This window comes from Diabrotica virgifera, chromosome 3 (genome assembly GCF_917563875.1).
Source record: "Diabrotica virgifera virgifera chromosome 3, PGI_DIABVI_V3a".
Taxonomy (NCBI): domain Eukaryota; kingdom Metazoa; phylum Arthropoda; class Insecta; order Coleoptera; family Chrysomelidae; genus Diabrotica; species Diabrotica virgifera.
In genome coordinates, this window is record NC_065445.1 from 135004856 (window position 1) to 135017989 (window position 13134).

General features: G+C 32.9%; 1 protein-coding gene across 1 annotated transcript in view; it reads left to right on the top strand.

Moving 5' to 3' along the window:
- The window catches only part of LOC114327481 (rapamycin-insensitive companion of mTOR), a 156680-nt gene that overhangs the window by 87389 nt on the left and 56157 nt on the right, over positions 1-13134 (top strand). Inside the window, exon 16 of the mRNA XM_050646921.1 lies at positions 9327-9578. Within this exon, the coding sequence (XP_050502878.1) occupies positions 9327-9578 (252 nt within the window). The remainder of the gene's footprint in view (positions 1-9326; positions 9579-13134) is intronic.

Consider the following 13134-nt stretch of genomic DNA (forward strand, 5'->3'; position numbering starts at 1 on the left):
ACCTGCTATTCATAAGTTATTTAAGTAATATATATATATATACAAGCTGTACGCTCCCGAGGAAGCTGAAGCTGTTTTCACTTGAAGATCCTTTTTGTGGGGGATCATCCCATTCTGACTTTGGTTTTACAATTGCTGGTGTGACTTCGCTGTTTCCACTACCTTTCTCCATTCTTCTCTCTCTCTGATTTTGCTTCCTATATTTCTAATTTCCATACTTCTTAAGTCTTCTTCCACTTGTTGTCTCCATCTGAGTTTAGGCCTGCCTCTGGTTCTTGTACCTGGTGGTATCCGTTCGGTTATAACTCTTAACGGATTGTTCTTCTCTCTTCTCATTATGTGTCCATACCATCTAATTCTCTGTGCTTTTGTTGCTCTTACTATGTTCTCTTGACCCATCCATTCTTGTATTTCGTGGTTCATCCATTGCCTTGCATCCTCTTCGTTTTCCCTCTTTGGTCCCAGAATTTTTCTCATAATTTTTCTCTCAAAAACTTTCAGCTGCTCTTCTTCTCTTGCTGTTAATGTGAATGTCTCCAAAGCATATAGCACTATTGGTCTTATGGTCGTTTTGTAGATTTTCATTTTTGTATTTCGGCTTATCTTCTTATCTTTGAAAATTTTTTTATTTCTGTAGAATGCTTTGTTTCCTGCTTGAATTCTTCTTTTCATATCTACACTTTCATTTCTTCTGTTGACTAATACTCCCAAATATTTGAATGTTTCAACCTCTTCGAAGCTGTGTGCGTCTATTGTCATTTCTGTCAGTTGCGTCTTCTTTTTTTTACTTACATTCATGTATTTTGTTTTCATCATCATTCTCTTTGCCTTATCCCTATGCGGGGTCGGCTTCCCTAATTGCATTTCTCCACACAATTCTATCTTGGGCCATATCAATGTTAATCCCCTTTACCAACATGTCCTGCCTTATCGTCTCCCCCCAGGTCTTCTTTGGTCTTCCTCTCCTACTCCTTCCAGGAATCTGCACTTCAGCTATTCTTCGTATTGGGTGGTTAACGTCTCGACGTTGAACATGACCGAACCATCTTAACCTATGCTCTCTCATTTTGGCATCAATTGGTGCCACACCTAGACTTCCCCTAATATACTCATTTCTAATTTTATCCTTCTTTGTCACTCCACTCATCCATCTAAGCATTCTCATTTCCGCCACATGCATTCGCTGTTCCTCTTTCTTTTTCACTGCCCAACATTCAGTTCCGTACATCATAGCTGGTCTTATGGCTGTTTTATAGAATTTTCCCTTCAGCTTCATTGGAATTTTTCTGTCACACAACACACCACTCGCTTCTTTCCACTTCATCCATCCAGCCCTAATTCTACTGCATGCATCTCCATCTATTTCTCCATTACTCTGTAATACCGATCCTAGGTACTTAAAACTATTGCTTTTTACAATCATTTCACCATCCAAAGATACCATTTTATTTGTAGTAGCTCCATCTTTAAATGAACATTCCAAATACTCTGTTTTTGTCCTACTAAGTTTTAAACCTTTTTCCTCCAGAGCTTGTCTCCACTGTTCCAGTTTTTGTTCTAAGTCTCTTTCACTATTTCCTACTAACACGACATCATCAGCATACATTAAGCACCATGGAATGTTACCCTGTATTTTCGCTGTTATCTGGTCCAAAACTAATGAGAATAAATACGGACTAAGCACAGAACCTTGATGCAATCCTACTTTCACATGAAATTTATCAGTCTCTCCCACACCTGTCCTAACACTAGTCGTTACTCCCTCATACATATCCCTCACAATCTTTACATATTCACCAGGGACTCCTTTCTTATTGAGTGCCCACCACAGAATCTCTCGAGGAACTCTATCATATGCTTTCTCAAGATCAATGAATACCATATGAGCGTTTGTTTCTTTACTCCTGTATTTTTCCATCAACTGCCTTATAGTGAAAATTGCATCTGTTGTTGATCTACCCTGCATAAAGCCAAATTGATTCTCGGATATTTCGGTCTCTTCACGTATCCGTCTATCAATTACTCTTTCCCATATTTTCATGGTGTGGCTAAGCAGTTTTATAGCCCTGTAGTTTGTACATTGTTGTATATCTCCCTTGTTTTTGTAAACAGGTACCAGTATACTGCTTCTCCATTCGTCTGGCATTTGTCCAACTTCCATAATTCTATTAAATAGACCTGCTAGCCACCTTGTTCCTGTCTCTCCCAATGCTCTCCATACTTCCCCAGGAATATCATCTGGTCCTACCGCTTTTCCTTTCTTTATTTTTTGAAGCGCTTGAGCCACTTCCTCATTGGTTATTTTGGTGACCATTGCTGCTACTGTCTCCGTTGACTCTACAGGCTGTCTGTCAAATTCTTCATTTAATAAGCTGTCAAAGTACTTTCTCCATCTCTTTTTGACATCCCTTTCGTGAACTAGTATTTTATTATTTTCATCTCGGATACATCTAATCTGATTAAAATCTTTTGCTTTCTTTGCTCTCTGTTTGGCTATTTTATATATCTTCGTTTCGTTTTGTATTATATATCTTCGTTTTGTATTTCGGCTTATCTTCTTATCTTTGAAAATTTTTTTATTTCTGTAGAATGCTTTGTTTCCTGCTTGAATTCTTCTTTTCATATCTACACTTTCATTTCTTCTGTTGACTAATACTCCCAAATATTTGAATGTTTCAACCTCTTCGAAGCTGTGTGCGTCTATTGTCATTTCTGTCAGTTGCGTCTTCTTTTTTTTTACTTACATTCATGTATTTTGTTTTATTTTCATTTATTTCCAGTCCTCTTAGTTTGGATTCGTTTTCTATTTCTTGAAAGGTTTTCTTTAATGCCTTTTTATCTGTTGCTACTATGGTTATATCGTCCGCATATCCAATTATTTGTACTGTATTTTTATTTATAGTTCCTGCGTTTGACAACTTTTTTATTATCTTATCTAATGATAGAATAAATAGTACAGTTGAGAGCGCATCTCCTTGTCTTACTCCATTTTTAATTTTTATTATTTCTGTTCTCTCTCTTCCGGTGTCTATTGTTGCTTGGGAATCTCGCATTGTCATTTCTATCATTCTTATAATTTTATTTGGTATTTTGCTCTCTTGTAAGTCTTGGATCATTTTTCTTCTACTTAGTTTGTCAAAAGCCTGTTTAAAGTCTAGAAAAAGTATATGTGCTTCTCCGTCGTACTCGTATGTTTTCTCTATCGCTTGTTTTAGTGTATGGATAGCATCTATCGTGGATCTTCCTTTTCTGAAACCGTACTGGTAGTCTCCTATGCTTTGTTCTGTGTATATTGTTAGTCTGTCTCTAATTATACCAGTCAGTACTTTATATGTTACATTCAGTAAATTAATTGCTCGGTAGTTTTTACATATCCTGTGGTCTCCTTGTTTTGGGATTGTCACAATAATTCCTTTCTTCCATTCTTCGGGCATTGTTTCCTTATTCCATATATTCTGTATTAGTTCATAAATCTTTCTGTATAGTGCTTCACCCCCGTATTTTATAAGTTCTGCACATATTCCGTCGTCTCCCGCTGTTTTCCCGTTTTTCAGTTTGCCTATTGTATCTTTTACTTCTGTATAGGTCAATTCTTCTTCTTCACCTTGTTCCGGGTTCATTATTGTTTCTCTTTCTTCTTCTACATCCGTTTCTTGATACATTTCTTCGAAATACTTCTGCCATGTTTCTGCTTCTATGGCTACATTAGCTGTCCGTTTTCTACTACCTAGCTTTAAGTATTGGTACAGTGGTTTTGAATTGTGTCTCTTATTTTTTGTTTCGATCTCGTTCATAATTTCGTCTACTTTTTTATTTTTCTTTGATTTAAACAATTTCTTTGTCTTTTTCCTTTGATCTTGGTATTTTTCTCGTTCCTCTTCTTTACCTGTGCTTAGCCATTTCAATCTTGTTTTATTCTTTTCGTCCACTGCTAGTTTGCACTCTTCGTCAAACCAATTGTTTCTTCTTATTTTTGCATTTTTCCAACTACTTTCTCTGCTGCAGTGTTTATTCCTTGTTTGATTTTTTTCCACTGCTCCTCCATTTCTTGTTCCTCCTTGAACTGCATCTCTACATTTACTTCTTTTACAAATCTTCTTTTTACTCCTTTATCTTTTAATTTATCTACGTCCCATCTTCTCTGTGCTTTTCGTCTCATTCTTTGTTGTTTTTATTTTACATTTTGCAATCACTAGCATATGGTCCGAATCGATGTTTGCCCCTCTGTGAGATCTCACGTCATTTATCGACTGTTTGTGTGACTTTTTAATAAGTACATGGTCTATTTGATTCCCCTCCAGACTGCCTGGTCTCATCCATGTTATCTTGTGTATGTTTTTGTGTTTATATCTCGTGCTACTTATGTCCATGTTTAATGCCGCTGCTAAATTACATAATCTTTCTCCATTATTGTTTGTTGTGCTATATAATGAGTTTTCCCCTGCAACCTCCCTAAAGCATTTTTCTTTACCTATTTGTGCGTTGAAATCGCCTATAATAATTAATATATCTTCTCCCGGGATTTTTTCGGCATTTTCTTCTAGTGTTTCATAGAACTGTTGTTTTATTAAGTCATCACTGTTTTCTGTGGGTGCATAGACATTTATTATGGACAACTTGTTCGGTTTGCTGTTTACTCTTATGTATGATAATCTTTGACTTATGGTTTTAAATTCCATAACTTTATGCCTCATTTCCCCTAACACAATAAAAGCAGTTCCTCCATATCCTTGTTTTTCTTCTCCAGCATACCATACTGTATAATTTTCTTTTTCGATTTTTCCATGTCCCCCCCCCCCACCTGGTTTCTTGAATTCCTGCAATATCTATATTGTATTGTTTCAACTGTGTCGCTAGCTCTTCCATTTTTCCTTCTTCTAGCAGTGTCCTGACGTTCCATGTTCCAATTTTTTTTGTCATTTTTTTAATTCTCTTCCTTTTTTTTTGTATTTTTCTTATTATTTTGAATATACCGTGACTCATTTACCTCTTCGTTTGCATTGTCTGTTTCCTTTTCATCCATCCATTCTCTTTTGTCTAGTTTTTTGGGACATTTTCAATTTCTATAAGTTTATTTTCTCTTGCATTCCATTTTAGCACTTTGTCATTTATTTCTAATTTCTGGTATCTGATTTTTACTTTTGCTCCTTTGCTTCTCTGTTGTTTTGCTATGTCTCTGATTTCTTTTTGTATCTTTGCTTCCTTGAACGTCAGCGCTGCATCTATGTATATTTCTCTACAGTCTCTTGTGTATTTGAGTTTACCTTTTTCTTGCAGTATTTTCTGTTTGTCTTCCCAGCTCTTCGTTTATGTTATACATTTCTTGTATCCTATCTTAAACGCACTTTTAACTTCTATTTTCAGTTGCAGCTCTGTTTCCATCATTTTTTGTATGTTTTCTCTTAGTCTAACTTCATCTTCCAGATCTACCTGAATTCCTGTTATGATTAATTTATTGCGTATTTTTTCTTTATCGATCTTCTCTAATCTATTCTCCATGAGTGTTAACGCTTTTTTGAGTTCTTCGTTTTCTTTCTCCCATTTTTGTTCTTTTTTTTCTACTTCTCTTTTTAAATTTTCTGTTTCTGCTTTGTTTTGCTTAAGCTTCTGCTTAATATCTTCCAGTTCGTTTTTCATATCCTTGATTTCATCTTTAATCTCTGTTTTGCTTTCCAGGATATCTTCTTTAATTTCTTGCCTCATCTGGCTCAGCAATATCTTAATCTCCTCCATGTCCGTTAATATTGTACTTACTTTTTTTATGCGCGTGTCTGGAGCTTTTTTGCTTTTATGTTGCTCTTCTTTGTCTTCTTCAATCGAGCTGTCGTGCTCCGGTTTGTGTCTTTTTCCTTCTTTTTTATTTTCTTCGTTGTTCATCTATTTGTCTTGTTGTTTGTTTTCTAGACTGAAAATATTTATCAATATAATGAGAGAAAAATATATTTTTAGTTCACTTAAAGCTTATAATATACACAAAAAATAGGAAAATGTAACCTGTGTCTAATAGTAATTATTATTATTATTATCTTCTTATTTTTAATTACGTTTTGGTAAGGTCTCAGATATTTTGCACACGCCGGCAACGTCGCATAATATTTGGCCGTACTTCTGTTTGCTAATTTATTTATGGCTTTCAGTAATTAAATATTCATTAATGTTTAATTATACACGTTTTTGTTATATTCAATGTTTGTTGAATTTGTAACTTAAAAAAATATTGTTCTGTATAATATTATTGCAAATCTCCTCTCTTACGTGCATCAAATTAACAAAAAGATGACTTACAGTTGAAATGTTGAATTCACCACACACTTTGTGAAAATTTCACCAAAAACCAATGTTTACTTCCGTACTAAAACAACTTTTTCCACCAGAGCGCAAATCAACTTGTGTTCACACCAACTTTTAACACTCTTCCCTATTTAAGTAATAATGCTATAAATAACAACGGTTTTAAAGTTTAAAGAATATTTATCAATGAGTAATAATATTCCGATACGTATTGTTTAAATATACAGAAATGTTGGCAATATAATATAGGTAATATTATTTTTTGGAACGTCCCTGCTTGGTTACTTTAGGCTAACTTCTTTAGACGAGATCTTCTCGTCACTGCATTTGAAACAAGCTATAACTTAGCTTGTTTCAACTATAAAGATTTAATAAAAAGCAAATAGACCGACAGGATGCCTTAATAACACTATATGGCGAAACCGACAGATGTAGTCAAGAATGTAAAGCCAGTGTAAGACCAATAATGATGCAACAAAAACAAGACCCGACACAGTCACAACACAAAAACTACTGGAAACGGCAGAGATGAGAGTACTAAAAAGAATTACAGGAAATACGCTGGGAGATCGAAAGAGGAGTGAAGATAATAGAAGACAATGTAACGTACAGTGTATTAATGGACACTTAATAGAAAAAATAATGAAACAACCACATAAGCAGAATGGTGGAGACCCGTGTGGTCAAAATAGCAAGAGATAAATCGCCAATCGGTAGAAGAAGTATCGGCCTACCGCGCAAAAGATGGAGTGACAGCCTTCCATAGAGATATCAATCCGCCAATAAAAAAGTAGGAAGGAGAAAGAAGAAATAAAATAATAAAGTAAATTAGTTAAATCAGACGGTAATGTTAGTTTAACTCCTGTTACAATTTATTTGTTAAACTGTATAATTTAACCTGTTAAACTTATAACTTATACAGGGTGTCTCGAAAAGATTGGTCATAAATTATACTGCACCTTCTGGGGTCAAAAATAGTTCGATTGAACCTAACTTACCTTAGTACAAATGTGCTCATAAAAAAAGTTACAGCCCTTTGAAGTTACAAAATGAAAATCGATTTTTTTCAATATATCGAAAACTATTAGAGATTTTTTATTGAAAACAGACATGTATGATTCTTATGTCAGAAACATCTTAAAACAAAATTATAGTGAAATTTGTCCACCCCATAAAAATTTTATGAGGGTTTTGTTCCCTTAAACCCCCAAACTTTTGTGTACGTCCCAATTAATTCATTATTGTGGTACCATTAGTTAAACACAACGTTTTTAAAACTTTTTTTGTCTCTTAGTATTTCTTCGATAATCCAGTTTTTATCGAGATGCGGCTTCTTTTTTAATACATTTACATAAACATTTTCTGTGGGTTTTGCTCCTTTAAACCCCCCAAATGTTTGTGTACGTTTCAATTAAACTATTATTATGGTACCATTAGTTAAGCATAGCGTTTTTAAAACTTTTTTGTCTCTTAGTCTTTTTTTGATAAGTCACCTTTTATCGAGATGTGGCTTCTTTTTTAAAATATACATGAAAATGTAAATTATAAATAAATTTTCAGATTATTAACAGGTCTCTATAATCGTAATTAACCATATACAAATATGTGGTGGATTCGACAAATATTCAAAATATCTCGATAAACACTAGCTCATCGAAAAAGTACTAAGAGGCAAAAAAGTTTTAACAACATTGTTTTTAACTAATGGTGATACAACATTAATTTAATTCGAACGTACACAAAAGTTTGGGCGGGTTTAAGGGAACAAAACCTCCATGAAATTTTTAGGGGGTGCACAAATTTCACTTTAATTTTTTTTAAGATGTTGCTGCCATAAGAATGCCACATGTCCATTTTCAATAAAAAATCTTTCAAGGGTTTTCTATATATGAAAAAAAATCGATTTTCATTTTGGAACTTCAAACGGCTGTAACTTTTTTTGTGTGCACTATTGTATATAGGTAAGTGAGGTTCAATCAACCTATTTTTGAACCCAGAATCTGTGGTATAATTTATGACCAATCTTTTCGGGACACCGAAATTCTGTATAATGTTAACTTATAACAGGGTGTTTTATTAACAATTGTCCATATCGTAACTGGACAAACCTTAGCACAAAATACGAAGATTTAACCCAAAACACTTAAATAAAATATTCCTCCTTACCGAGATACAGAGTGTTATTACAAATATTCTAAAATTATTTTAGCCCATTGTTCAAGCACCTTTTAATATTTTTTGTTCAAACTTGACACACAGTTTACACATGTTAGGGTACTTTAACTAGTCTTAAAAGGTAGTTTTTCGCTGTTACCAGAGGCGTGCTGTAGGGATATATACTTCATTTTCGCCCCTTTTCCCCCTCACAATCTACGCCACTGTCGTAATAATCATTACAGCAGGTTTTTTGATTCCTTGTTACTTTTTACATAAATATCATCCTTTTGTCTCATTGCGATAAAGTAAGTAGTTTTCAAGTTATTTGCGGTTAAAGATAATGGATTCCATAAGACCATAAGACTATGTACTTTAAACTATATTCAATAAGATTATGTGTTTAAAATACATAATCTTATTGAATCCATTAAATTAAAACCCAAATAACTTGAAAACTACTTACTCTATCGCATTGAGACAACGGATGATATTTACGTAAAAAGTAACGAAGGATCAAAGAAACATCTGAAATGATTATTACGACAGTGGCGTAGATTGTAAGGGTGGAAAAGGGGCGAAGAGGAAGTATATATCCCTATAGCACGCCTCAGGTAACAGCGTAAAACTATCTTTTAAGACTAGTTAAAGTACCCTAGCATTTGTAAACTGTGTATCAAGTTTGAACAAAAAATATTAAAAGGTGCATTAACCATGGGCTAAAATCATTTTAGAACATTTGTAATAAAACACTCTGCATCTCGGTAAGGAAGAATATTTTATTTAAGTAAGTGTTTTAGGGTTAAATCTTCGTATTTTGTGCTAAGGTTGCTCCAGTTACGATATGGACAATTGGTAATGAAACACCCTGTATATTGTAGCAACTACCCCGTTAGGAGCTGATGACCTTAACAGAAAAAGGTGGTTGTGCACCAGACACGACAGGCACGAAAATTGGCCTGTTATACGAGAAGAAGCGGAAGACTGGTTTTATGGTCGGAATCCTAGTGCATCAACTTCTGAAGACGTGATTTCTTTTGGAAGTCCTTTTGTCAAGGAATTTGAGATGGTTCCCGAAGATGAAGATTATCCCGACGAAAGACAGGATTTTTTGAGATCTCCATCTTCGCCAGGTAAGGAATTTTATGTCAATCTGAGTTTTTACTGTTCGATTCCCATATTTCCAATTACTTGCACTTTCCAATTCATGAGAGCTAATATTTTTATAGTAAAAGTAGTGTAGGTAAGTATTCAGGTATATTTTTCGGTCTATTATTTTATATGGATGCGCTACTGCAAATACGTTGTACTATAATAACTCATAAGGATATTAAAGTAGAAAACCGGTTATAATTTTACCGTTTTATATGCGCATCTGTTCTCCTTCTTCATTAGTCCAGGGCCCAGGGTAATAAGGTTTTTTTCATGACACTTCAACAGCCAGGGTACTGAAGCGTTTTTTCGACAGGTAATACCTATGAGAACAAATTGTAACTATTTCCTGCGTGGAATCTGGCGACCATTTTTATTTATAAACAATTTAGTGTCAAAAAACGGCCCTTTTTCCTTTTTTTTTTTTCAAATTAATGGAAAACAGTAAGACATGGTTTTCTTAGTACAAACATCTTCGAGAGAAAGGAAAAAGCTTTAAAATTGCGTATTATAAAGTTTAATATACTCATTTATTGTTAATAAAATTGCGAAAAAAGGTCGAAATTTCAAAAAAATTAATTTCGCAATAACTATTTTAAAAATAAATGTACTGCTTTGACATTTTTGTCAAAAGAGGGTTCTTTGGTGCTTAATATGTGACAAAAATTTCAAAGCGATTCATTCAATTATTTAAATTTTATTCAAATTGTTTATCCCAGAAAGCTTTTTTTGCAATAACATAAGTCAGAAAAAAATAACGTTAGAACCATTCTACAGGTATCAAATGAAAGAGCGTGAGCCAAATTTTCAAATTGGTTTAAAAAAAGTAAATAAAAAAATGCATTTATTAGTAATAACTAATTATGCAAAATATGGTAAATTTTTCCTTATAAACTTTTTATTTTTTTATATCACAAATTATATAGGGTGTTTCATTGGGAAACGGAAATACTTTAATTGTGAATAGAGGTCACCGAGGCGGTTCTAGATATACTACAGTTTTTGCTCTACCGACTTTTATAACCGAGTTACAGGGTGTTTTATCGATTTTGCCAATTTCTTTCCTAAGCCATAACTTTAGAACCACCCTGTATATTTTTTTGTTATTTGGTACACATGTGTCTCATCCAAAAGCCAAACGACCGACATACTAATCACAAGAAAAATCTAGGTCCGGATTAACAAAAAAGTACAAAGTAATTGTGATCTTGAAACAACACCCTGTAAATTGAAATTTTCCAAATTTGTTTGCACATTTGAAAAGACCCCAAAAGTCTGAGTTATTGGTTTGCTTTAATTTTTGTGAAGGAAATTTAATGACTTTAATTTTGAAATTAAATATATTGATACTTTTAAGACCACTGAAATTAAAAAGCAGATTTTTAAAGCACTTTTAACAATAAATTATTAAAGTTATTTAATAAATACCCATTTTAAAAATAATTAATAATTATTTACGACATTCGAACGACTCACTTACAAATCACAACAAAAATCCAGGTCCGGATTAACAAAACAATATAAAGTAATTGTAACCTTGAAACAACCCCCTGTATATTGAAGTTTTCAAAATCCGTTTGCATATAGGTATGAAAAGAGCACAACAAACTAAGTTTAATCGTTCGCTTCAATTTTTTGGCCAGACAATTTAATGAATTTAATTTTGAAATTCTGTCGAAATTTTTAAGAACTCTGGGAACTCATAATAAAAATTTCGATATACATAATTTTAAAAGTAATGTCATTAAATTGTCTGCACAAAAAATTAAAGCGGGACATTAAACTTAGTTTTTCGTGCTCTCTTCAGGTGTGCAAACGCATTTTAAAAATTTCAATATACAGGGTGTTTTTTCAAGGTCACAATTACTTTGTATTTTGTTGTTAATACGGACCTGGAGTTTTCTTGTGATTAGTAAGTGAGTTCTTTTAACGCAGAAATAATAACTGATTATTTTTAAAATTAGTATTTATTCATTAACTTGAATGATTTATTATTAAAAGTGCTGTAAAAACCTGCTTGTTCATTTCAGGGTTCTTAAAAAGTTGAATTTATTTAATTTCAAAATTAAAGTTTATCAATTTTTGCACAAAAAATCAAAGTGAACCGATAAACTCGGATTTTTGTGGTCTTTTCAAATGTGCAATCAAATGTTGAAAATGTCATTATACAGGGTGTTGTTTCAAGGTCACAATTACTTTGTTTTTTGTTAATCCGGACCTGGATTTTTCTTGTGATTAATAATTGGGTCTTTCCAATGTGGTAAATAAGTATTGATTCATTTTAAAATAAGTATTTATTCAATAACTTTAATAATTTATAATTATAAGTTAATAATACCTGCTTTTAATGTTGAGTTCTTAAAAAATTCAATATAATTTCAAAATTAAAGTCAAAAAATTTTCTGGCCGAAAAATCGAAGCGAACCATTAGACTTAGTTTTTTGTGCTCTTTTCAAATATGCAAAGAGATTTTCAAAATTTCAATATACAGGGTATTGTTTTAAGGTCACAATTACTTTATAATTTTTTGTTAATCCGGACCTGGATTTTTCTTGTGATTAGTATGTCGGTCGTTTGGGTTTTGAATGACACATATGTGTACCGAATATTAAAAAAATATACAGGGTGGTTCTAAAGTTATGGCTTTGGAAAAAAATGAGCAAAATCGATAAAACACCCTGTAACTCGGATTTAAAAGTCGATAGGGCAAAAAATTCATTATACCTAGAACGGCCTCGGTGACCTCTATTCGCCATTAAAGTATTTCCGTTTCCCAGTGAAACATCCTGTATATACAGGGTGGTTCATCTTATTCGCCTCGGTCTCTGTACGGAAAACCACTTGATATTTTAAAAAAATTTCTTCACAGAAACATACAGGGTCTTTTAAACTACAACCTAAAAATAATGTGAATTATACAGGGTGTTCCAAAAAAGAGTGTTATATCAAAGTTATATTTTTTCTTATGGAATGCCCTATATCTGATGACATTATTGAATTGACCTTAAAAAATAAGCTATACTTTCATAAGGGTTCCCTATACCTAAATACAGGGTGTTTTGATTTATTTCGATTTTTATAAAAATGTAAGGTTTTAGAAAAAAATAAATATCTACGAATCTAAGAAGCAGTAACAAATTCTTTCTTGGATCTTAATAATAGACTATTTAGCATACTTAAACAGATGCTTATTGCAACAAAATTTCTTACAGGGTGGTCAAAATATGAGATTGTTCTATTAACAAATTCAAGCTGTAATAACTTACTTATTTTAAATGGAGCACCCGGTATCTTACTAGTCTATCGCGTAGAAAATTTGCTTAGCTTTCAATTTGTATTAGAGTTTCCTATACCTATATTTTTACAGGGTGGTCAAAATATTAGATTGTTCTATTAACAAATTCAAGCTGTAAGAACTTACTTATTTTAAATGGAACACCCTGTAGCTTACTAGTCTATCGAGTAGAAAGTTTACTTAGCTTCCAATTCTTATTAGGGTTTCCTATACCTATCTCCCTTCATTTTTTAAATATTTAA